We start from the raw sequence: 25,236 nt of genomic DNA, 5'->3' as shown, positions 1-25,236 counted from the left end.
ATTAGTTCAGTAAGCCTCACACAGTTGTCAATGGCTCCAAAATCGTCCACTCAGCAGCCCCCGCTTACATGAATAAAATCGACGAATGAACCATGTCGGCACCTTGCTAATGATCTCAGATGCAATGCGCGTTTCCGTGAGAAAAAAATGTGAACATATAAGAGCATGGCATGCCGCGTATAGCAGAATAATGCTGAGAAAAAAAACAGTTCCTATTCTCACTCCAAAATTCACGACCACACTTATGAGCAACGTTCAGCTTGAAAACCAGGAAAAGCTGAGCAACTGTCCCTTCCTCCGACTCACCTATACTTATTGGCCGTGCCTGTCTTTAGTTTGTAAATTATCAACTACAAAATAAACTTCCCAATTAAAAAGAGGGGAAGTCATCAAAGTAATGCAGTAAGATCCTAACTGATTCAAACGTTACCAATCTGCGAATTGATTAGTGGTTTGAAAAACTGGCTGTGAAAAGTACATCGGCACTGAAGAACAAAATAGAAAAAGGCAGTCGCAAAAAAAACTCGCCTATATCAAAGAGCGACTGGGACCGGAGCTCGCAAGCTACTGCAAAGAAGGTGTATGCGACCTTTGAATCGAGTACGTGGAGTACTGTTTCGGCGCCAGCGAGACTCTGTCGGAAGTCTTTGTGTCTCGGCGCTTCACAGGCTCCTTGGGCAGCGGCACAAGAGTGTCCTGCATGGCACGCTTTACGTCCACACCGCACCGAGCGCTGCTTTGGGGTCCGCACGTGGAGCTTCCTTGGAGCACCCAGTCGTGCTCGTACGGCAAACCCTGTGCGCCGATGACAAACAGCGCCAAGAGGGCAGCCGCAACGGCCAGCCGCAGGTCAGTATGTCGACCCTCGAGCAGTGCCGTACTGGTCTGGCCCAAGGTGTCACCGATTCGGCTGAATGCAAGGTTCCAAGCGGCGCCGCGGCTGTGTGTCATGATTGGATACGCGCCGGCCGCCTGAGATACGAAGGAGGTGAAGCAGATGCTTCCAGAAGCGCGCATAAAGATGACGAGGCAATTCTGCATCATGGTCTCGTTTTGGCTGTAGGTGATAGCGAGAATGGCAGACGAGGTTCAGAAGGCGAGTCCTGAGGCGGTCACGATGTTCTTGAAGCCGTGCCGAATCACGCATGGCACAACCAGCAAGCACGCCACAGCGGACAATATGTAGCCGATGGCGGCTGCAGCACCGCTGATGTAGACTCCATCGTTGATAGCGAATGTGTCGTAGGCATAGCTGATCGCAGTACACATAAAAGCCAGAAGAACAATGCGTGCTCTAAGATGCGAGCTGCACAGACCGGTATTCTCATATGCACCCTTGCTGTCGGCCTGGGCCTCCAACTTCTGCTGCCCGAGCATCTCGCGGCAAAGCTGCAGTGACGCTTTGTTCAAGTTTGCGGCGCGCAAAGCGACGCGCTCGGCTTCTTTCGCTTTGCCCTTTGCCAAAAGCCAGGCAGGCGACTCGTCGATGCCGTAGTATAGTAGGACAAGTAGGAAGGTTGGAACCATCAGCATGAACTGCTGTGTCACCCAGCCAGCCCGGAAGGGTTGCGTGAAGAACGATAATGGAAGTGGCATGACAACCGAGGACAGCGACGCCACTATGATGTATACAGGGATTCTTGAAGCCGGTGTGATCTCGTAGAAGAGAGCTAACATAGGCGGCACCAGGGCACTCGTTGAGGCCGCTACGATGGCACGTACCGCAACGAAGAATTGGAAGTCGTTAGGTACAGTGCTTCCGACACCTGATATGAGAACCACTGGTATCGTGATGAAGACTACAGTCTTGCGACCAACCTGGTCTGCAAGAACTCCAAATAGTAGCAGGGACACTATGCAGGTGGAGAAGTAGACAAGCCTTGCGACTTCGATGAGCCAACGCCTTCCGCACACCAAGTTCCATTCGCTCACGATGTTGTTACCAAACTGATCGAGGTCATATTCCCACGAAGTGCATGGAACCACGCTGGTCGCGTTGTCAGCGTCGGGTGGCTCGCGTACCGTGCATCGGCTGAACTCGCCTCGCTCGTCGAGTGGGATGGCCAGCTGCTTCCACTGAAGGACGGTGAGGTTCGCGAAGGAATCGGGTCTTCTGCACCAGTGGTCCATGACGCCGGCCGTTATCCTGAAGCTCTCGTAGTGCAGTGAGTAGGTGCCCAACGTGATAGTCAGGCTGACCAGAAAGCGGAGCTGGAAAGTGCCGTTTCCGTAAGGCAGGTCGCTTTCTGCGTGAGTGGGCACTTCTGGAGCCTTTGCCGTGGCCGAAATACCGGCTGGGCAGAGCGGATCAAAGACTGGTCGGTACATTCTTCTTCTTCTTCTTCTTCTCCTCAAGTAATATGGCACATACCCACGTGGGGGGATTGGCCAAGGTATAGGGTAGAATGCCAATGAAGCATTTGCGCGGGGAAGGAAACGTCAGAAGACTGAATCAAGATAAAAAAAAAATTGGGAAAAATAAAATGAATTCAAGAGGTATGAGTCATCCGGAATAGAATCAATCTAGCCTTTTTTGGACATGCGAAAGAATTTTGTGTATAGCTAACAAGATAATCGATTAGTTGCACTTATGTAATCGTGAAGGTAGCCGCATACACTGCTTAACGGGAATCCCTTGGCACTCGCACCGAACGATAGAAGAACTGTAAGAGACAGAGGCAGTCCTAGTCTCGAAAGAGGAACCTCCAGATATTGCTTTCTCTGAACCGCGAACCGCCGGCAAGAGAGGAGAAAATGATCGATTGATTCAACTTGCCCACATGATACACAAAGGTTTGTCGCAGCGAACCCGCACCTGCATAAGTACAAGTTTAAGTGAGGTATTCTACATCGCAGGAGCGTCATGGACACTTCACAAAGCCTTGACTTACACCACCGGATATTCCATGGGTACTTTAGGTGTTGAAAGTCCACGGTATTCAGCAACGGATCACTCAAAGTGGCTGAAATATGTTGAAACCGCTGGAAACGTGAAGCTGCTAACAGAATGAGGTGAGGGACGGGATATATTACAGGTGCGCTGAGAGCTGACCTTGCCAATAAATCAGCCACCTCGTTAAAATAGACGCCTGAATGCCCAGGTACCCAGACCAAACGGATCTCGCGCACTGTGCTCGGAACAAAAAACCTAAGTGAACGAGTCAAGAAAGATTTTTCCGAATTTTGGAGAGAGACAATAACTGAAAGGCAGTCTGTGAGAATAAGAACCCGTGCGACATGTCTGGGAATTTTGAGAAGAGCCAAACCAATGGCCAAAAACTCTGCGAAGAATATAGGAGTATAATCAGGGATACGAACGGAGTAGCTCCAATCTAGATCCTGCGAATATATGCCAATCGCCGCCTTCTCACAGCTGCCGGAGGCATCAGTGGAGAGAACAGTATGATGTGGAAAATTCTGTAGGTGTTCAGAAAGAAGACCATTTAGGGTTTGTGCGGGCATATGCTTCGCATGGGACGGGAAAATAAAGTCGTAATAGAAGACGGGATCAGCCTGCGTGTCAGCAACTCGTTGCAAGGAGATCAGATCAACCTGAAGCGGAGCTAACAGATTCTGCGTGAACCTAACTTGCGGAAGCTGATAACGTGGCCAGTGATTAGTCAAAAAAAGGTGTGGTTGGGATACAAAAATTGGAATACTAACGCCTGGGGCCGGGTCAAAAGACTTGAGGAAAGTACGCACTGTTAGAAGTTGGAAGCGGGAATAGAGGTTGGGGATACGCGCTTCCAGATAAAGGACAGCGTTGGAAGTTGATTTTGGGAGCCCGAGGCATAGCCGTAGGGCACGTCTTTCGGTACATGCAGCCGGCTGTCCTTCTTCTTCTTCACCTCAGGTATATGGCACAAACTTCTTCTTCTTCTTCTCCTCAAGTAATATGGCACATACCCACGTGGGGGGGGATTGGCCAAGGTATAGGGTAGAATGCCAATGAAGCATTTGCGCGGGGAAGGAAACGTCAGAAGACTGAATCAAGATAAAAAAAATTGGGAAAAATAAAATGAATTCAAGAGGTATGAGTCATCCGGAATAGAATCAATCTAGCCTTTTTTGGACATGCGAAAGAATTTTGTGTATAGCTAACAAGATAATCGATTAGTTGCACTTATGTAATCGTGAAGGTAGCCGCATACACTGCTTAGCGGGAATCCCTTGGCACTCGCACCGAACGATAGAAGAACTGTAAGAGACAGAGGCAGTCCTAGTCTCGAAAGAGGAACCTCCAGATATTGCTTTCTCTGAACCGCGAACCGCCGGCAAGAGAGGAGAAAATGATCGATTGATTCAACTTGCCCACATGATACACAAAGGTTTGTCGCAGCGAACCCGCACCTGCATAAGTACAAGTTTAAGTGAGGGATTCTACATCGCAGGAGCGTCATGGAAACTTCACAAAGCCTTGACTTACACCACCGGATATTCCATGGGTACTTTAGGTGTTGAAAGTCCACGGTATTCAGCAACGGATCACTCAAAGTGGCTGAAATATGTTGGAACCGCTGGAAACGTGAAGCTGCTAACAGAATGAGGTGAGGGACAGGATATATTACAGGTGCGCTGAGAGCTGACCTTGCCAATACATCAGCCACCTCGTTAAAATAGACGCCTGAATGCCCAGGTACCCAGACCAAACGGATCTCGCGCACTGTGCTCGGAACAAAAAACCTAAGTGAACGAGTCAAGAAAGATTTTTCCGAATTTTGGAGAGAGACAATAACTGAAAGGCAGTCTGTGAGAATAAGAACCCGTGCGACATGTCTGGGAATTTTGAGAAGAGCCAAACCAATGGCCAAAAACTCTGCGAAGAATATAGGAGTATAATCAGGGATACGAACGGAGTAGCTCCAATCTAGATCCTGCGAATATATGCCAATCGCCGCCTTCTCACAGCTGCCGGAGGCATCAGTGGAGAGAACAGTATGATGTGGAAAATTCTGTAGGTGTTCAGAAAGAAGACCATTTAGGGTATGTGCGGGCATATGCTTCGCATGGGACGGGAAAATAAAGTCGTAATAGAAGACGGGATCAGCCTGCGTGTCAGCAACTCGTTGCAAGGAGATCAGATCAACCTGAAGCGGAGCTAACAGATTCTGCGTGAACCTAACTTGCGGAAGCTGATAACGTGGCCAGTGATTAGTAAAAAAAAGGTGTGGTTGGGATACAAAAATTGGAATACTAACGCCTGGGGCCGGGTCAAAAGACTTGAGGAAAGTACGCACTGTTAGAAGTTGGAAGCGGGAATAGAGGTTGGGGATACGCGCTTCCAGATAAAGGACAGCGTTGGAAGCTGATTTTGGGAGCCCGAGGCATAGCCGTAGGGGACGTCTTTCCAGTAAGGCTAATGGCTGCAGCTTGTAGTTCGCGCTACCAGAGAACAAGGGGCAACCAAATTCCAGAATCGGTCTCATATAAGCCTTATAGAGCAACATTTCATTTCATTTTCATTTATTCATACTGTCAGCCCTGGGCGGGCTATTACAGGAGTGGAAATCAAACTTGAAACAGAAAAAGAACACATTAAACAAACACTGAGATCAACACTAAATTTCATACATAATTGTGTTTGCCACTTGAACAAAACGAAAACATTGTCATAGAAATCAAGCAGAACATAAAATATTGTGCAGTTTATCTAAAAATTCGCTTAGTGATTGTGACGTGACAACGGAGTTTGGTAACATATTCCATTCCTTAATGGCTCTCGGGAAAAAACTAAATTTAAAGCAATCATTTCTGACAGGCGGCATTGGGATGTACAAACTGTGGCGATGGCGTGATGTTTCCCCTGTTTTAATTTCAAAGTATTTTGTTTGATCGATTTTCAAGTAGTGGTTAGCGATCTGGAAAAGAAACTTGAGTCTGTCGCATTTGGTTCTAATGTCAAGTGTTTGCAAATCAGCAGATTTACACAAAGAAGTTGGAGAATCAGAATAACGATACCTATTAAATATAAACCTTGCTCCGAGACGCTGGATTCTTTCCAGCTTAGAACAGTTGGAAGCAGTGTACGGGTCCCAGACAACTTTTGCATATTCGAGGATAGGCCTAACTAGGCTTTTGAAAACCAGACTTTTTATTTCAGGAGTTGCACTGCACATATTGCGTCTCAAGCTCCAGAGTGCCTTGGAAGCCTTAGTACATACATTATCTATGTGTGAATTCCAGCGTAAGTCAGATGTGAGTGTTACTCCAAGGTATTTAAAATTACTTACTCTAGTTAGTAATCTACCATTAATGCTGTAACTGTAATCAAGGACAGTTTTCTTTCTTGTAATGGTCATAAAAACTGTTTTGTTTGAATTTAATACCATCTGCCACACCTTACACCATTCATGTATTTTCTGCAAGTTTTGATTGAGTTCTGCCTGATCTTCTGGAGTATTAATTTGTTTATAAACGATGCAGTCATCTGCATACAGTCTAACTGGAACGCTCAAACCAACAGGCAAGTCGTTGATGAAGATCAAAAACAAGAGAGGGCCCAGAACGCTGCCCTGGGGAACACCGGAATCGACTGGCATGATGTTGGATTTATACTCTTGAACCTGAACATACTGTACTCTAGACGAAAGATATGACCTGAACCACTTAGTTATAGTTTCATTTTTAAATATGGCACTGATTTTTAGTAATAGCTTAGGGTGCGAAACCTTATCAAACGCCTTTGCAAAGTCCAAAATTATGATGTCTGTTTGCATGCGGGAATTAATTGACTGAGAAAGATCATGTACAGTTTCCGTGAGTTGTGTGATGGTAGAAAGCCCCTTGCGGAAGCCATGCTGGTTTACAAATAGGTGATTGTTACTCTCAAGAAAAGTTGATAAGTGAGCGTACATAATATGTTCGAGTAACTTGGAACACGTGCTAATGAGGGAAATGGGTCTATAATTTTCAACGTTAGAAGTGGGACCATTTTTATGCACAGGCACTATTTTCGCACATTTCCAGGCAATGGGAACACAACTACTGTCGATAGACGATTGAAAGATTTTGGTAAGAAATTTAGAATTCCACTCTGCATATCTATATAAGAATTCATTCGGGATACCGTCCGGTCCTGAGTTCTTTTTAGTGTTGATATTCAAAAGGAGTTTCAGAACTCCTTCTTCACTTATTTCTAAATCGGGTATAGGAGGGCAACCTGGAGGCTCAAAAAACGGTGATTCGCCGTCATCTTCAGTGAAAACAGATGCAAAAAATGAATTAAAACTTTCAGCCCTCTGGGGGCTCTCTTCTTCATTAGAATGGTGAGTTTTACCGCCGCCATTTATATATCGCCAGAACTTACTGGGCGCTTCAGTAAGAAATCTGGTGAGAGTCTGACTGTAAAAGGTATTTTTACTTTCTTTGATGAGTCGCTTTAACTCTTGGCTCATACGACATATGGAGGTTTTTAATTCAGGGCTTGGGTATTGTGAGCATCTTTTTCGTTTCCTTTTGAGCTGTCGTTTTTTGTGAATAATGTCTCTATTAATCCAAGGATGCTTCCTTTTTGTTATTTTCGGGGTTTTAGGAATGAACATCTCAATTGCTTTCGCTGTCATGTTTGCAAAAAAATCCCACAACTTATCTGTGCCAAGTCCGTCTTGATATAAACACATGAATTCATCAAACGAGATTTCAAGGTAGTCCAGTAATCCGACATCATCGGCAGCCGCAAAATTCAAAACAGTCTTTCTGCAAGATTTGTGACATATTTCGTGAGTCATATTGAGCGACATAATCACCATTTTATGGTCAGACAATCCTTCTTCGACATCACAACTCAGCAAAAACTCTAGTAGACCAGATGACAAAAAGACAAGGTCTAGTATCGAGGATGTTGTCGTACATACTCTCGTACTCTTTTCAACAATCTGAGTCAAACCATAGCAATAGGCGAGTTCGATCAGATGTTCACTGCTAGCTGTATCAACTCTGCCGGGAGAAAGCGACATCCAATCAATTCCTGGCAAATTAAAATCACCTGTCAGCATAATATTGTCACCAAAGTGTACATTTAGGTCCAGTAACCTTTTTAGGTTATCAAGCACGTCTATGGTTGAATTGGGAGCTCTGTAGAAAGCACCCACTAAGACAGTACGACCATTCAGTCTGGTTTTAATCCATGCAGTTTCTAAATCATCAAACCCTTCTATAACTGAGAATACTATATTACTCTTAACCAGTATTGCAACACCGCCACCCCTCCTTTCACGGTCTTTTCGTACTATGGAGTAGTTTGGGGGAGCAACTTCACAGTCTCTAATATCTTTATGTAGCCATGTCTCTGTGATTACCATAATATCGGGTTCATGTTCAAGGCATATACTTTCTATGGCGTCAACCTTGTTAAGCATGCTCCTAGCGTTCACATTTATAATTTTAAAGCAGACCGTCTTATGATTGTTTAGTCACTCATTGCTAGTGCTAGTGGCAACCTGGCATTTGAACCGCTGCTTGGTCTCCTCGTTCCATGCGTATAAGGTATTCTTGACTTTTAACTTATCAAAAATTAACTTAGCTTTCACGCCGTTCTTTCGTTCATCGGCACAGGAGTTCCAAAGATTTTTTCGTATTTCCACAACCCTTTTAGAAAAATCTTCATTTACACTAAATTGAGTGCCTTTTAGGTTGAAACAGTTACTCATTATTTTCATCTTATCCCTAAAGTCAGTAAGTTTAATAATAATCGGACGGTCTCTACCTGGTTCCCTCTTTCCAAGTCGGTGAATCCTTTCAATAGTGTCCACCCTTTGTTTCAGAATTTTATCAAAGATGTCATTGTTTACTTTCTGTAGTAGGTCCTCTTCACTCTCTGATTCCTCCTCCTTGACTCCGCGTACAATCAAGTTATTGCGCCGCGAGCGGTTTTCCAACTCATCAAGTTTTCTCGAAACTGTAGTCATTTCTATTTCACATCTTTCAGCAAAAGTTTCTAGTTTCGAAAGCCTATCCCGAGACTCGTCAAAGGTTTGTAGCTTTTGTTCTATAGCAGACAGCCTGGATTGCATGTCCAGAATTCTTGCTTCAGACGATGTTTGGTTTTCCTGTATTTCGCTTAATTTGCTGAGGATTTCAGTTTGAGAAGCAATTACTTGTTGAATCATTTCCATTGTATCCGGGCCAGGATTCTCCTCAACATCACCGGATAACTTCAGCAACAGGCCTACAATTGAGATACAATCACTAAAGCAAACCAGCAATGTGCGTGGACACGGCAACACGATCAAAAAAAGGCAGTTGCTACGGCAGCAATATTTTCGTCCACCAACCTGCACAAATAGTGGCACATCAGTTGACATTGTCACCACGGGGTTGCCGTGTCCACTGCTGATGGAAGGCGCAGGCGTTCCTTTTATAGGCAAAATCCGGGCTGGAAGTGTGGATGACGTCGCTGTGCTCGAAGAGGGTGCGCAGAAGGTAGTATCCACGTGCCACGACAGCAGCTCGCAGTGTGAAAAATGTACGCCCCCCGCGCACGGCAGTCGAAAGGCATCGGCAGAAGCTGGGTGACGATTGAAGCCGCTGTCTGCGCTTACTGCACGGCCCAAGGCGATGGAAAAGAATCCGGTAAGTACCTGCACAAATAGTGGCACATCAGTTGACATTGTCACCACGGGGTTGCCGTGTCCACTGCTGATGGAAGGCGCAGGCGTTCCTTTTATAGGCAAAATCCGGGCTGGAAGTGTGGATGACGTCGCTGTGCTCGAAGAGGGTGCGCAGAAGGTAGTATCCACGTGCCACGACAGCAGCTCGCAGTGTGAAAAATGTACGCCCCCCGCGCACGGCAGTCGAAAGGCATCGGCAGAAGCTGGGTGACGATTGAAGCCGCTGTCTGCGCTTACTGCACGGCCCAAGGCGATGGAAAAGAATCCGGTAAGTACCTGCACAAATAGTGGCACATCAGTTGACATTGTCACCACGGGGTTGCCGTGTCCACAGTAGCGTGTCACGACGCATGCCAAACTTTTTATTGCCAACTCGGGTCAAACGGCCCAGTGCACGTTCCCCTTTAATAACATTATTCTTAATATGGTGTCGCCAGTCCAAATTTTGGTCATAAGTAACACCTAGGTATTTAACCGACTCCACCTGCGGAATTGGAGTGGAGCGGTAGGCTAGCGAGATGTACATAGGAGCGTCGGGTGGAAATACCAGCACGCCGCATTTGCTGACATTAAGTGATAAATTGATTTGGTCCAACCAGACTTCAAGAGCATTCAGATATGCCTGCAAATACCCGTAGAGCACATGAATATCATTTGCTGATGCGAAAAAAGCTATATCATCTGCGTATACATAAACTGTAACGTTAGGATGAATGGGGATGTCCCGAACTAATATGTTGAAAAGCAGCGGAGAAAGAACAGAGCCTTGCGGCACACCTCTTGATTGACCATAGGTATTAGAACAAAAAGATCCGTCTGTACAGAAGAAAAATCTATCTTTTAGAAATTCACAAATCCAGGCGTAGAGGTAATGCGGTGGTTGTAGTTGAGCAAGCTTGTTAATGAGGACTGTGTGCTCCACGCTGTCATAGTCCTTCGCAACGTCAAGCGTCACCAAGGCCGAAACTTCTCTCTGGCGCATTGAGAGTCGTATTCGGCTCTCGAGATCCACATGCGCGGACCATATGAACAACCGCGACGAAAGCCAATCTGTGCGGGGCTGAGGCCGTTAATATGATGAACATGCTTTGTGAGGCGACTGTGTACTACTCTTTCTATTAGCTTTACTAAATTTGAGGTTAAAGCAATCGGCCGAATATTGTCTAATTGAAATCCATTGTCTGCATTTTTTAAAAGTAAAATTATTTTCGCAATTTTCCAACTGTGAGGAATCCAAGAGGTTTCCAATGACGCATTTACAATATCTAGAAGGTGAGTTGGAAAGTCGTGCGCTAAAATCTTTAACATGCCCACAGTAATCCCGTCAGATCCCGGAGCAGCAGAGTGCATCGAGGAAACAATTTGCAGGAGCTCCGACACGTCGACCTCAGGATAGTCCGAGCTGGGGGTGAGAGTGTGCAAAGGTTCTGCTTTCTGTACCTGGAAACGTAAGGCCAGCCCCTGCGCGATGCGTTCGAGGTTTTGCTTAGCCTCCTGCGGAGACATTACCATTGACCTTATGCGATTGGAGGCCGGAGAGCTGTTATTCTGCGCCATGAATCTATAGAGAGCCTTCTTATTCTGGGGTTTTGAGAGATACGTGTTTAAATTTTGATTATAATCCTCCTTTGCCTTTTTAACAGTTCTTTTGAAACATGCAGAGAAGAACTTATAATTTATCCAATTAGCTGGGCTCTGATTATAGGAAAGGCTTTTCCAGGCTGCTTTTCTACGACGATAAGCTTTCTCACACTCCTCCGTCCACCAAGGAGACGGCTGTCTGGCAGGAGCAGAAGTGCACACCGAGAATACAGAACTCTCAGCAGCATCTTGCAGAAAGGTAATTGTCCGCTGAGCTCTTTGTGCTCGACCTGAGCTAACTATGGAGGGGAGTGAGGCAGATATCAATTTTTTGTACATAATGTGGTTTAGAAATTTCATGGTTGCACCACCTTTTCTGATAGGCGAGGATATAATAGAAAAGGTTATTGGAAAGTGGTCACTAGATGTACCTGATTCTTCAGTTGACCATGCAGATACGCCAACCCCACGAGATGCTAATGTTAAATCTATGATCGAACGGGATCCTCCACGCATAAAGGTTACTGCTCCGGAATTACAGCAGCGCACTGCATTCATTGACATCCAGGACCACAGAAGCTGGCAGCAGGAGTCAGAGCGACTATCCCAGGCACTGTGGTGCGAATTAAAATCTCCTGCGATGACTGTGCTGTTTGCGCCGCTCAGTAAGGTGTCCAAACAGTCTGTCCTGTGAACACCGATTGGGAAGTAGACGTTAGCAATAGTGACTTTGGCGCACTGTGGAAGGGAGATTTCAACCGCCAACAACTCACAGTCAGGGCGCATAACTGTCTGCGAGATTGATGCCGGTGACATATTTTCGTAGAGATCATAGTTATTAACCCACCACCCCTGCCATTAACGCGATCTACCCTGAAAACACGAAATTTTTTAAATGTGAATGATTTAAGTGGAGAGAGCCACGTTTCTTGTAAAATCACAATATCTGGATTATGTTTATGAAGAAGTAATTCAAGATCCGGTAAAGAAGAAAGTACGGAGCGACAATTCCACTGCATAACTTTTAGACCCGCCATGATTATCGACTGGTTAAAGAGGCATCAACAGCCTCCTTCAGCACATCAGTCTGGGGAATTAATTTGGGGGGTCCTTTCTTTGCTTTGACTTGCGGAACAGCTGACTTCGAGGGTGAGGAAGAAGCTCGACGCTTCTGGGAAGTGGTGAGCATTTCAACGTCCATGCTACAAGGATCTACGTGAGCGACACTGTCAGGAGCGCTGTTGGCAGGCGGTACTTGGGGCACGGTAGGAGGCGACATGGAATGACTCTTACTAGCAGCACTCGGGAGTGATGCCGGCGTAGCCGCCGAAACATGTGATTCAGTAGGCAGAGATTGGCCAGCAACAAGTTGAGATAGAGCCTCGGTGAAACTGCCCAGCATTCGCTCGACCACCACAGAAAGAGCCTGTTCTACTGAGGACACTATTGAAGTAGTCAAACTTGACGGTATATCAGCAACAGAGGTTCGCGCACGGCTGGCATATGTATTATCCCTCCGATCCAGAAGTGCATAAGCATCTGCTCTCGAACATCGTTTCGCTTGAATGATATCGAGCAGGCTTTGTTCGTCGGCTCGTTTCGAGCAGTTGACATCATCAGCTGAGTGGTTGCCCTTGCATAGGCAACACTGGGGCTGATCAGAGGCGCAGCTGTCATCTGAATGCCCTTCTCCACAAACCCGGCAGCGGGTCGCCGACTTACACGCTTTACCACTGTGACCGAAACGCCAACAGTTGTTGCACTGAAGAGGACGGGGCTGCAGAGGGTCCACACGATACACTATCGGCCAAACCTTGAGTTCAGAAGGACAGGAGGAACCAGCAAACGTAGTGATAACTGACTCTGTCGCAACACGCACACCATTGAATTCTCTACTGCACCGGTAGACAGAAAGAACCCCCACACCTGCATCCTGAAACTCCTTCAGTATATCCTGCGGGGAAGATGCTGGGTCCACGCCACGAACAATACCTTTGGAACATGCGAGCTGTTCCGGGATGAAGGCTTTAACCGCTAAGGACTGAAATAGTTTGCACTGGAGCAGGTCTGTGACACAATCAATGTCAGCGGACCTGCAAACAATGCCTCTCCGGCCGAACGGTCGCACCTCAGAGATCTGGAGGTAGTGGGTAGTGAGAGATGTTAGCTCCTGCTGAAGTACCTTGGGGCTTTTCATCTTGATTGTTCCCTCACCGATCGGCACGAGAGCCACAGGGATGATGTCAATTCCATTTTTACGAAAATTTTCTAGCGGCAAGCTTTGGGTGGGCAAGCTGGCAAACCAGGTTGCCGTCCCTCCACCCGGGGAGGTCAGCGACATACCTGAGCCAAACGCACCCTCAAATGCACATTAACCTTGCCTACAGACCTAACCTGAGACCTGGCCAAATCCCCCACACAGAACGGCCTCACCAGAGATGACCACGTAGGCACCACCAGGACACCACAGTTGAGCTCGAAGCCAAGCACCAGCAAGAACACGTCAGCACCGTCCAACACTTACAAAGTCACGTGGAAGGGGAAGGAAAGTGGCGCTGCCAGTGACACACGCGGGAAAGTCGCAGCTGGCGGGAACTTGCCGGCGCTCAAGGCACTGCGTACATGGACACGAGTACGCTGTATAGTGGAGAGAATCATATTCACGGAGGATAGGTTTGGTTTATGTGGGTTTAACGTCCCAAAGCGACTCAGGCTATGAGAGACGCCGTAGTGAAGGGCTTCGGAAATTTCGACCACCTGGGGTTCATTAACGTGCACTGACATCGCACAGTACACGGGCCTTTAGAATTTCGCCTCCATCGAAATTCGACCGCCGCGGCCGGGATCGAACCCGCGTCTTTCGTGCCGGCAGCCTAGCGCCGTAACCACTCAGCCACCGCGGCGGCTTATTCACGGAGGATACATTTTTTACAGCACTTAACCTAGACGCGCATCTCGCTCGGATTAGGGCATCAGTGCCACTGAATCTGAGCTAGCTTCGAGCTGAGTTGCCGTCAGAAAACGACCTAAAAGCCGGAGATTTTCAGTATCGTATCATATTGTCACGAAGTGGTGACTGCAATCCGGAGAGAAGATCGACAGCGAGAATGGTGTCTAAACAAAACTCTCTATTTGGGCTGACTTGAGCCCACAATGGACTTAATCACTCGGCGGTGGCGTAGCAATCAGCGTGCTCGGCGGTAGTAGAACAGAATGCCCGTCGGTGTGGGCCGTGCTCAATTTAAAGCTGATAGCGAGCTTTGGAGATAATGAGTGCAAATTTACTAGAACATTCTGGAACAACGTAGAATCATGCAGCTCTGGCTGACTGCGATAAATCGAGATAAACCTGGTAGCGTCTTGCATCGCAAACAAAGCGATAAAGCGGCGTGCCGGCAGCTTTGAAGAACGAACAAACAGAGCAAAGATTCGCGGCATTATTCTCCTCTCAAAGAAGCATAGACCCGGTGCATTAAAACAAATAAGGTGACTAGCAACAAATGAAACAGGTCGTGCGAAAATAAACACAGAATTTGGGAACACAGCGTCCTTTAGCGCGCATAATATGGCTTTAGACGGACGACATGGACAGCTTCAGGTGGTACGCGGCGTCGCTGGGATGCGGTCGTTCCGTCAGGGATGACTTCCTAATCCAGTTCACCTATCCGAAGAAGAACCATGTACGGGCCGAAATAGCAGCGCAAAAGCTTTTCACTCAATCCACGGCGGCGAATGGGCGTCCAAAAACAGACTTGGGTCTCCTGGCTTGAAATTCCGCGTTGCGTTTTCGAAGGTTGTAGCGTCTGGCGTCGGCCTACTGCTGCTCTTTGATCCGTAATCGGGCGAGTCTTCGGGCTTCTTCGGCGCGCTGAAGGTAGGCGGCGACGTCGACGTTCTCTTCTTCGGTAACGTTGGGCAGCATGGCGTCTAGCGTGGTCGTGGCCTCCCTGCCATGGACGATCCTAAACGGCGTCATCTGGGTGGTCTCCTGCACTGCGGCGTTGTAGGCGAAGACGACGTAAGGCAGGATGATGTTCCAGGTCTTGTGTTCGGCATCAACATACATGGCGAGCATATCGGCGATGGATTTGTTCAGGCGCTCGGTCAGTCCGTTGGTCTGCGCATGATACGCAGTTGTCCTCCGGTGGCTGGTTCGGCTGTAACGTAGGATGGCTTGCTTTAGTTCCGCCGTGAATGCTGTTCCTGTGTCCGTGATGAGCCCATCTTGGGCGCCGTGTCACAGAAGAATGCACTCCACGAAAAATATGGCGACTTCTGTTGCTGTTCCGTTCGGTAGGGCTTTTGCCTCGGCGAAGCGGGTCACGTAGTCGGTCGCTATGATGATCGACTTATTTCCAGATGTTCACTTTGGTAAAGGCCAAAGCAATTCCATGCCGATCTGCTGAAAGGGCCTTGAGGGGGTTCATAACTCCTGCTGGTTGGGTGGGAGGGGTCTTTCGTCGCTGACAATGTCGGCAGGTTTCCACATAATGTGCGCAATCGGCGGACAGTCGGGGCCAGTAATACTTGTCTTGAATGCGGCGGAGGGTGCGAGTAAACCCGAGATGTCCAGTTGTCGGCTCGTCGTGTGAAGCCTGTAGAACTTCGCGGAGACAAGCAGGTAGGTTGTTTTGATCGCTGGGAAGTTCTTCACGAGGACATCATTCTGTACACAGAATGAAGACATTCCTCGCTTGAATGAGGCGGGGGGTGAAGAAACCTTGCCTTCCAAGTACACGATGAGGCGGTTTAGGTCGGGGTCCGAGCGTTGCTGCTGTACAAAAGAGCTGGGGATGATGGGTCTCAGGTAGACGTCCTCATCGTCGTCCGGCGGCGGTGCATCTACAGGGGCTTGTGAGAGGCAATTGGCGTTAGAATGCTTGCGTCCAGACTCGTAAACGACGGTGCCGTCAAACTTCTGGAGGCGCAGACTCTATCGAGCGAGGTGGCCAGAGGTGTCCTTCAAATTGGCAAGCCAGCACAGCGCGTGGTAATCGCTGACCAGCTTGAACGGTCGCCCGTTGTTGGGATTCAGGTAGCGTGACTGGGCCGGAGAATAGAGGAGGACGATCGGAGGAAGAAAACTGGGAAAACTTTAAACAAGGACTTTTTACATTATGTACAAGTACTGGCAACTAAGAGTGCTTCTCAGTAAAGAGAGCTTCTTAGGAGTCGGGAGTCTCTGATGCCTCTCAAGAAGGGGGCTCTCTCTAGGCATCAAACCAGCAGCTCCTTAAATATTCTTCGTATTCCCCAGATCCCTAGCTGGGGAATACAGTTCGAAGAATGATGTCCAATAACACGATGGCGCTGATGATACCACCCACCGCAGGGCGGTCCTGATGTTTCTTCGCAGCTCGGTAGAGGGAAAGGGAACATGACTCTGTCACGTTGTCGTCCCCGCGGCTTTCAGGTGGCCGGGCATGTGCGTCCGGAGGGCACCTGCATGACAAAGAAATGCAGGCTGTCTCCCAGCAGGTGTCGAAAGAGCTTGTACTGGTGACCGGAACGCGGAAGCTCTGTCGAAGGTGCGGCACTCGGATAATTGTTCAAATCCAGCGTGACTGAAGGGGACCACACTGATACCGCACTTCGTCGTGGCGAGGACCGGAACGAATACGCTTATGGTCGTCGCTGGCATTCCTGTGGAACACCTGGGGACGCTATTGTCGCTGCTTCCGGCATTCCTGTTCGAACACGTGGGGACGCTTTTGTCGTCGTTCCCTCTGGCAGTCGTGCAGTCACTTCTCCCCCAGAAGGCTCACCCACCCTCGCGGTGGTCTTTAGGGAATCCTCCCCATGTCCAATTTCGCCGAATTCCACAGCAGGAAGGAAGCGCGAGCACAACACCGTACAGGTATGGGCGGAATTTCAACGTAGCCGAGATGATGACAATGCATTCCTTCTAAGTTGTCGAATAGTTAGTTTCGGCCTTGGAAAAGGAACGGCTAGGGTATGCGATGACTTTCTCTAGCCCGTCGCTTTTTTTGAACGAGGATGGCGCCTAGGTCCACGCTGTTTGTGTCAGTATGAACTTCAGTATCTGCCTTCAGTATGAACTTCAGTATTCAGTGGCTTGAATAGAAGGAAGAAGACGAAGTTGTTCTGTATCAGAACGCTGCCTTCCCGTCTCTGCAGTTTTTTGGTAATTTGTGCTATAATCAGGGAGGCGCCGCTCACTTTTTGCCACGGCGATGGAAGTGGAGGCTGCTGTGCCTCTATTGGAACCCGGTGGGTCGGCAGCAGCCGCCCAGAGGAAGCGCCTGCACCGCCAGAGTGACTCGAGCAGCCAGGGCACTGTTGTGCACTAGGTGCCAAGTGAAGACTCCTCGTCCTCGGCCGACGACGGTTTCATACCGGTTGTTGGCAAGAAGGCCAAGCGCAGACTGCGTAGACAGTCGAATCGTCCTCATCGAGCACGTCAACGGTGTCCTCATCAAGAACCCCAACGATCATCACGGCGCGAAGTTCCTCAGTGCATACAGCCTTGTTTGTGCCGTTGAACTTTACGGACAACTTGAACCTCCTGAACATGCAAGCCATCTCTATCTGGAGAGCCTCGTACCGGGAGGCATAAAAGATGTCAGAATCAACCCGTTCAAAAACGTCATTGCCATTGATGTGGTGGAGCGAAGTTCACTAGAGAATTTAATCGCAATCACCAAACTCGGCAACATCAGTGTACGCCCCCTTATTCTCGAGGACAGCGGCACTACGGCTGGCGTAATCTACAACGTCGACATCGCCATCTGTGATGCAGATTTACCCATGTTGATCAAGCCGGCAACCAACGGCATTTCCACCATTCAAGTTCAGCGGTTAGGAAGATCTACATGCGTCAAGCTGACCTTCAAGGGTGACTGCATACCATCGTACGTGAAGGTTGGGCACTTTCGTCATCCAGTTCGACCTTTTGTGCCTAAGCCACTTCAATGCAGGAAGTGCATGAGGATCGGCCACGTGAGCGGCGTCTACATCAACTACATCGTGTGCACGCGATGCTCCGAGTCACACAGCGGTGATGTTTGCCGCGCGACTACCTTGAAGTGCGCCAACTGCCACGGCCCTCATGACTTCCTCGAAAGACTGCCCCCGTCTAAAGACCGAGCGGGCGGTACTGAAGCAAATGGTGCGAGACCATTCTACGCAAAAACAAGCCGCCGCAAAGGTGCGACGACGTCGTTCGCGCCGCCGAAGGTCGTCAAAGAAAGCAGTCACATTTGACAATAATGCCCCAAACCCAACTGCAGCTTGTCCGCCTCCACCAAAAACCGTACCAAATCAAGGGAGCCCGGCGCTTGGTGAGGCTGGACCTGCTGCCTCAGATGCAACTTGGCCACCGCTGCCAAAGCCTTCTACGCCTACTGCGTCAGGGATGTTGGTGCACTCAGGGCAGTGTGCAGCGCCTACGACTGATCCAGCCAACAGGCACGATCAAGGCCATGGCCTAGATATGCAAATGATTGCAATGCTAACGTCACTAATGAATGCCATGCGTGCTCTGCTTTCCAGCCTACGCACGCCGGCAGCAAATAGCGCACTTCAAGTCCTGGACGCACTACATCCAGTTCTTGCGGCTCTACAGTAGACGGCATCATGGCTCCTTCGGACCTGTCTTTTCAAAAAAAAGTCAAGCAAGCTTTCATTTTCCAATGGAATGCTCGTGTGCTCCAGTCCCGGATTTCCGATTTACGGCACTACGTCTACGAGAATCACTTCCCCATTCTTGTGATTTGTGAACCGAAGACACCGGCAATTTTGCGAATATCCGGTTACTAGGCATTTTCATCACCCACGTGCAACAGATCCAGCAAAGTCATCGTATACATTCGACGTGAACTTACATATGTGCCACATTCAGTTCCTCCGAACGAAGACAATCAGTACGTTTGCCTGACAGTGAAGAGCCGAGACCTGACGTTTACACTACTGGCGGTGTACTTGCGCCATCAAGTCGTTTCGACGCCAGAAGGTTGAGTGGTTTGATGGCAGCTACACCTGCTCCGTGGGTTATTATGGGTGACATCAATGCTCATCACACCATGTGGGGAGGCGTTAGGATGGACGTTAGGGGAGACAGCTTGTGTCCTTCGCCTCTGACCATGACCTCCAGTGCCTGAATGACGGAAGCCCGACCTATATACGAGGGGTGACTTACCCCCGAATGCAGAAATGTAACTTGGCTCGCGCTTCGACTCAACTTCGGCAAGTCGAGTCGAAGCACCAAGGCGGCTTCAGAACGGCCATGTTGGGTTTCGTGTTTCATAGATGCTCAACCTGACTTGCTTCGTCAAGTTAAGCGCGTGCTTGAAAGCGAGGGCGCATTGCTCGTCTGGGGATGAGAGTATTAAACAATCTATTATAATATTGTCCATTTTGCTCCTATAAAACAACGCATCTCGTTCAGCAGTCATAAACAGGCACTAGGTGTGAGTGACCTGCATAAAATTGCTAACAATAAAAACTACATTTCAGTGCTACCCGCTGCTTCCACTTGATTGACGTTTTTGGCTGGCAACGTGCTCCACATTCAGCCAATCCTAGTTAGGCCATAGCCAGTTTTTCTCATGCTTTTTCTGCTCCCAGCGGAGACCAGCGCCTCAGTTCACGTTCGAGGAAAAGGAATTGTTATTGTGTTTGGCTAACGCACGTCGGCATATATTAGAGTGCAAAAAAACCGATGTGTCGTCGCTGGCAAAAAAAAAACGCCACTTGGAAGGAAATTGCCGGGCTGTTTAACAGCAATCAAGGGGTGACCCGACGTGACCCCAATCAGCTCAAGAAATGCTGGGCCAACCTAAACAAAAGTCGAAGGAAGAGGACGCGAGGAAAAAGAGAGATCGCCACAAGACAGGTGAGCGCGGCTTGCAGGCCGTTTACAAATGTTTGTTCCTGCATGCTTTGTATGCCATGGATAAGGGCATGATTATTCTACTTCGGTCGGCGTAAGTAACGTGTACTGGAATGCATAGTTTTTTAGGAACAGTGTGATAACACGTAAATGGGCACGTAATAACGTTTCGGTGCAGTGTACTCTGCTTTATTTACAAACGCAGATGAATGCAGCCTGCGTTAATCGTGTAAATAATGCCCAAGCAGTATCCTGTACAGCCTCCGTAATTTTTAAAAACTACAGAGAATGTTTGCTACATTCAAGTCAGTACGAAGGCATGCGATTTCTGCTGCATAGAAGACTATGATGAGCGGGCAGTGCAGTGGGACGGAGGGCTCGCGCCTGGCCAGCAGCGAACTGACAACGGACGATTTTGCTCGGAGTTGGTACCATTCGCATACTATCGCGCCGCGAAGCCAAATTGGGTGCACCGTAGACCAGACGGTGTCTACACTGGCGACCTTCAAGTTCATGAGGAAACTTGCCGCGCTATTGACAGTTGCTTGGTACTATTGAATATCCGGAAGGCTGTACATAACAGCTACCTACCTTTACTCATTCCTGGCAATGCTGGGACGGGTGGCACAAAAACGTAGCGAAAACAACACACAGTTGCATGCATTGGTGTGCCTTTGGTTGCTTTTGTGTGGCACTTCATGAACAAAATATTTTAATGGCGCATTGTCCATAAATTAAGAGTAGCTTCACTGTGTGCAGTGTCTTTTTTCTTTTCAGGAGGAGGGTCAGCTCAATGCACTGTGAGCGCTCAAAGTGAGCAAGTCATTGCTGTTGCCAGCCACATAATGACCAGGGTAGGCAACCAGACTGACTCTGATGGAGGCATCGACCTGCCACCAGTGGCAAGTTTGCCTGTTATAAGATTGTTGCAGCCAATGGTGGATGGAGCAGGCAATGAAGAATTACATTATGCAGGTAAGGAAAGCACTTTGCATGTTGTAGAAAAACAGCAATCCTCTCTTTATATTCCTTTGATGACAACGGCAGCGTGTACTGTCAATTGACGCTGTTTCAATGTTTTTTATTGCCTTGAACCTGCTATGAGGACTGTACAGTTCATCTACAACAAATTATTAAAATCTCATTTAATACAACACTGTGGAAAGCTGCTCTACATGTGGTTGGCTGAATGTTTGTGCAGATAAAGGCTGCATTGGTTGACAGTGCGAAAGAATGACCTGCTCCAAGCTGCATGTTGTTGGACAGCACTCTGAAGGCATTTTGACTTGACGGCTTATATTCATGTGAGTGGTATGCTGTGTTCCTGTAGCGGAAGGCGAGGAGTTGGTTAACCGTCGGACACCGAGGGAGCAAGCATTCAGTGCTGCAACCTGAACTGCATTCATTATGACATTCTCTCCTGATGATGTTTTTGAGTCTTGTTTGCCATTCCTGCCTCACTTTAAACGAATGCCAACTTTAATGCAGTTTCATTATGCATGCACTCCTTCAAATAAATATTCATATTTCTGTGTACTTGTACATGATGGTGCTCCAGGGATAAGGTAACAACATTCTTGATGTAAATAATGGTGCAGCTTGCCTATGTGTAATGCTCAAAGCCTTTTCAAATTTGGCTGCTAGTTTCAAGGAAATTGTTAGTTTTGCAATGCAGAGGTTTCACTCGAAGCGCATGTTTTCTGTAGCCCTCAGGCTCAGGCTGCAGTATTTGTCACCTTTCTTGTATGCCTCACCTTGGCATTGGTGTCGCATATATGCGGCGAAGCAAGCAGGCAGGCATTACAAGGAAACCTTTGCAAAAAAAAAATGAAAGTGGATTAGCTCAGCTACTCCAGGATATACAAAGTGAAAGCTGTCGGCGTTCATTGGCTTTGACAAAGTTCTAGACGCTGATGATTTTGAAGAAAGGAAGGGCGTATAACTGGCTCCCTGGGCCAGAGGACACGCATGAGTACAAACTAGCAAATATACTAAAATTGAAAAGAAGCCCATTGAATGAGCAAAAAAGCTGCAGGTGCAGAGTTAGAGGATAACCACATGTGTCAAACTCGGGGCCTGCGTGACTATCACTACTGTATCAGCAGAAAAAAATAAAGTGAGGTCATCAGGCATAATTCAGAGTGAAAGGTGAGGAATATGGCATAACAAAACAGAATGACTAAACTGGGGCCCCCAGAAACAACGGCAGCTATTTGGCGCCGAGAAGGGCCAGTGGTGCCTTATATAAGAACATTATAAAGCTTTCGTTATAATGTCTCTTCACCAATTGACCCAACAATCTGTGCTGTTGAGGCAGACAGCTAATGTGTTGTAAGCTTAGATTTGTCCAACTAATTTTTACCTTTTCTTTATTACAGAAGACGACTGGGAACCTCCGCTCGTGGATGAGCCGCAGTCACCAGCGGCTGCTGTTGGTAAGAGTGGGGCAACTCCAGAAGCAATTGAGCAGGAGAGCAATCTCTTTTTTCCAGCTGTGCAACCTGCTGATGCTTCCAGCACAGCTGCAGCAGGCTGCAGCAGTGCTACAGTTGCTTCTGGAGCTGCCGCTGGTCCCACTACTGCTGAAGCAGTGGCCACCGGTGACGCTGGCAGGGCTCCAAGAGGGTGGATGGCCCTTTTAGAAAGGTCTCTGGCAGATGAGAACGACTATAGAGCGGCCTTACTGCGCGAAGAGCATGGACTGCGTCTGCAGCTGATGCGAGAGGACCACAACAGTATTCTGAAAGAGCGGCAGGAGAAAAATCTCCTTGATATCCCGAAAAAAAATTGGAATTGGAAATCTTAGAAATTGAAAACCAAATCAAACTTGAACAGCTTCGTAGGCTGCGAGAGGCACCAGAATAAACGGTGCCTATGACTGAATGAAACTGGAATGCTGTGCGAATGCTTGCACAAATATTATGTGGCAAATCCACATAACTACACTTCATTTGCACATGTACCGTTTTGAGCACATGACTCGGTGGGAACAGACATACAGCCCCGTCACCACCTTGCATGCAAGTCTGACAAGCTATCGCATAGCAGGAGGCAGGTAGGATGGTTGCGTGGTACTTCTGCTGCTATGGCTATATAGATCTATGGATGCAAACAGCAATTTATTCATAGAAATACGCATTGCTGTATGCTACAAATATGGCTGCTCTAGGAAGGAAAAACCTCCCCTGGCATTGCTTGCAAAACCAATCAGTAGGGAAAATTGCAGGCCACATTGTTAAAGTTTCCATGTATAAAAAGTCAACAATATTGGCTCACGCAAGTCAACACCACATAAATGCTCAAAGGCCAACACCGCTCTCTACTCCTTCCATTATCTTTGCTGTCTCACCTAACCTAAACCCTCGTAGCTAGTGCCTCCTACTCAAGAACCGAAACCCTTAAGGAATGCGATTCCTCCTAAGCCGTCTACAAGGTGGGCCCATAGCTTGAGTCAATACAATGCCACAGCCTCCCGCTTTACTGAAGTAATCTATTGCTTCAAAAATATGGCCACCACATTCCTGCGACAAGCCGCACTAGGCATGACAGAAAAAGACTATAGAGAAGCATGCATCAAAAAAACACTTGCTGATGGCACCCACGTTCTGCTATTTCGAACCCCGCCAAACCATGTAACAATTTCAAAACATGCCAGTTCTCGATGAGTGGAATCAGTATAGTTCCAAGAAGGCCGGCTCAAATGCAAAGCCAGATTTAAGCTGTGACAGCCAACCAGTAACTGCATGTACAAATCAAAAGAACCGCTAGTCCAAGTGTTTGCATGTAAAAGATTTCACTACAACACTTGCGAGCTAGAAGTAGCTACCTAGTCATATCACAAACCATTCATCAAACCCACAAAACAAAATGTTGCAAACACCACTGGGGTCATAAATTATCTTTCAGTGGTCCACCATGACTGCGGCAGCAAGGCGTTCCCAAACATCAGTAGCGCCCGCACACAATGATCTCGACTAACTGTTGGTGTTGGCTCATGACGACTCACTTTATGATCTAGGGTTTGTATTCAGCCATGCAAAGCAAGGCACCTAACAAACACCAGGTGCATTTGGCTCGAGAACAATGAATATTGAGTGCAACTGCTCGCAGACAGATTGTGTAGCCTTAGCAACAATTACAGGAGTTCTATGTACGACCATGACCTTTACACTTGGAAATTAAAAATGCTCACAAGTCACACACTGTAGGTTGGTATGTTTCACCATGACACAACAATGCCTGGAATCCTCTCCGCACATATGCTGCAGTGAACTTCGCTTCTCTCTCTGTGCCAGTTACTGCCCATTATGCAACTTTGTTGTAAGAGATTGAGCTGAACGAGGCATGTGGATCATGTCAGGAAGCCCATTTCAGACCTAAAGAATCGATCTTTTGCACCATACTATGACAGCAACCAACTCCCACTTTGAACAGAGACGAGAGAGAGCGACAATGCACAACAAACCACTCGAGCATCGTTCCTTGAAAAGAAGGCTCCAGTGTGACAGCTGAAAGTTCGACCGTTCTACACCATCTTGAAAGCAAACCAAATGAAAAGAATACACTAATGTTTTTTTTTACCTCAATACAGCCAAAAAAAGTGAGAAATTTAATAACTGATTCATAACACACCTCTGTTGGCAAGCCAGGAAACAAAACTTCGCAGTGATCTGGAATTTCATCATTGTAGGCAATTGGGAACGTCTCGTTTTGTTGTAAAAGGGATATTTGAAATTAATGATTGTGCAATGGGTTTTCCGGGCAGAAAGTACAAAGCGCAGAACAGCGTTCACAGACAGTCAACGGTTCCAGCAGCACCAACCCGAAGCACGCGCTCGCCGAGAGCAGTCCAGCTGCCACATGGGCACTTCTTTGTCATTACAATTGTGACATAAAAACAAATTTATACTCAACACATGGAAGACATGCAAGAGCCCAAGCTTGAAGTGCAAGCCGGGTGAAAGTAGAAAAGACAAAGTAGCAGAACTACTTGCTGTGAGGAACCTGACTTCCATGCCGCTAGCAAAGCAGCCACACAAATGTTTGCTCTGTGGAAAGGTGCACAAGCCCTGCGACTGCTCCACCTAAGGCCTAACTGTTGTACTTTACCAAATCTGGTAATTTTTCACATGCGTGTAAGCAAAGCCGCCAAGGCAGCAGCTCTTAAACAAATGAACTGAGCGCCATTAAGACCCT

General features: G+C 47.7%; 3 protein-coding genes across 5 annotated transcripts; 1 reads left to right on the top strand and 2 right to left on the bottom strand.

Moving 5' to 3' along the window:
- Positions 1 to 300: 300 nt before the first annotated feature.
- Positions 301 to 2,328, bottom strand: LOC144123727 (solute carrier family 22 member 7-like). The gene is made up of 2 exons (XM_077656500.1): positions 1,178 to 2,328; positions 301 to 1,057 (listed from the first exon to the last, which is right to left on the bottom strand). The coding sequence occupies exons 1-2, from the start codon at positions 2,326 to 2,328 to the stop codon at positions 565 to 567; spliced, it is 1,644 nt and encodes a 547-aa protein (XP_077512626.1). The 3' UTR covers positions 301 to 564.
- A 5,455-nt stretch (positions 2,329 to 7,783) lies between these two features.
- On the bottom strand, positions 7,784 to 9,932 carry LOC144124594 (uncharacterized). Its single transcript, XM_077657379.1, has one exon. The coding sequence runs from the start codon at positions 9,912 to 9,914 to the stop codon at positions 8,412 to 8,414; it is 1,503 nt and encodes a 500-aa protein (XP_077513505.1). The 5' UTR covers positions 9,915 to 9,932; the 3' UTR covers positions 7,784 to 8,411.
- A 9,891-nt stretch (positions 9,933 to 19,823) lies between these two features.
- LOC144124593 (uncharacterized) lies at positions 19,824 to 22,846 on the top strand. Of its 3 annotated transcripts, XR_013313237.1 has the most exons (4): positions 19,829 to 20,043; positions 20,818 to 21,015; positions 21,242 to 21,344; positions 22,419 to 22,433. XR_013313237.1 is itself a non-coding variant. In XM_077657376.1 (3 exons), the coding sequence occupies exons 1-3, from the start codon at positions 19,974 to 19,976 to the stop codon at positions 22,844 to 22,846; spliced, it is 696 nt and encodes a 231-aa protein (XP_077513502.1). In that variant the 5' UTR covers positions 19,824 to 19,973. The 3 variants fall into 3 exon arrangements, 2 of the variants coding, with proteins under 2 accessions (XP_077513502.1, XP_077513503.1); XM_077657376.1 differs by lacking the exon at positions 21,242 to 21,344 and having other exon boundaries at positions 19,824 to 20,043; positions 22,419 to 22,846; XM_077657377.1 differs by lacking the exon at positions 22,419 to 22,433 and having other exon boundaries at positions 19,828 to 20,043; positions 21,242 to 21,323.
- Positions 22,847 to 25,236: the final 2,390 nt, after the last annotated feature.

This window comes from Amblyomma americanum, chromosome 3, assembly GCF_052857255.1.
Source record: "Amblyomma americanum isolate KBUSLIRL-KWMA chromosome 3, ASM5285725v1, whole genome shotgun sequence".
Classification (NCBI taxonomy): domain Eukaryota; kingdom Metazoa; phylum Arthropoda; class Arachnida; order Ixodida; family Ixodidae; genus Amblyomma; species Amblyomma americanum.
The sequence above is the reverse complement of the archived record's forward strand: the minus strand, read 5'-3'. Positions and strand labels throughout refer to the sequence as shown.

Coding starts and splice junctions, on each gene's coding strand:
- LOC144123727 (XM_077656500.1), bottom strand. CDS start 2,328: ATGTACCGACCAGTCTTTGATCCGCTCTGCCCAGCCGGTATTTCGGCC. Junction 1,058..1,177: donor GCCGCCATCGGCTACATATT/GTCCGCTGTGGC, acceptor TATCACCTACAG/CCAAAACGAGACCATGATGC.
- LOC144124594 (XM_077657379.1), bottom strand. CDS start 9,914: ATGTCAACTGATGTGCCACTATTTGTGCAGGTACTTACCGGATTCTTT.
- LOC144124593 (XM_077657376.1), top strand. CDS start 19,974: ATGCTGGGCCAACCTAAACAAAAGTCGAAGGAAGAGGACGCGAGGAAA. Junction 20,044..20,817: donor GAGAGATCGCCACAAGACAG/GTGAGCGCGGCT, acceptor TTTTCTTTTCAG/GAGGAGGGTCAGCTCAATGC. Junction 21,016..22,418: donor TGAAGAATTACATTATGCAG/GTAAGGAAAGCA, acceptor TCTTTATTACAG/AAGACGACTGGGAACCTCCG.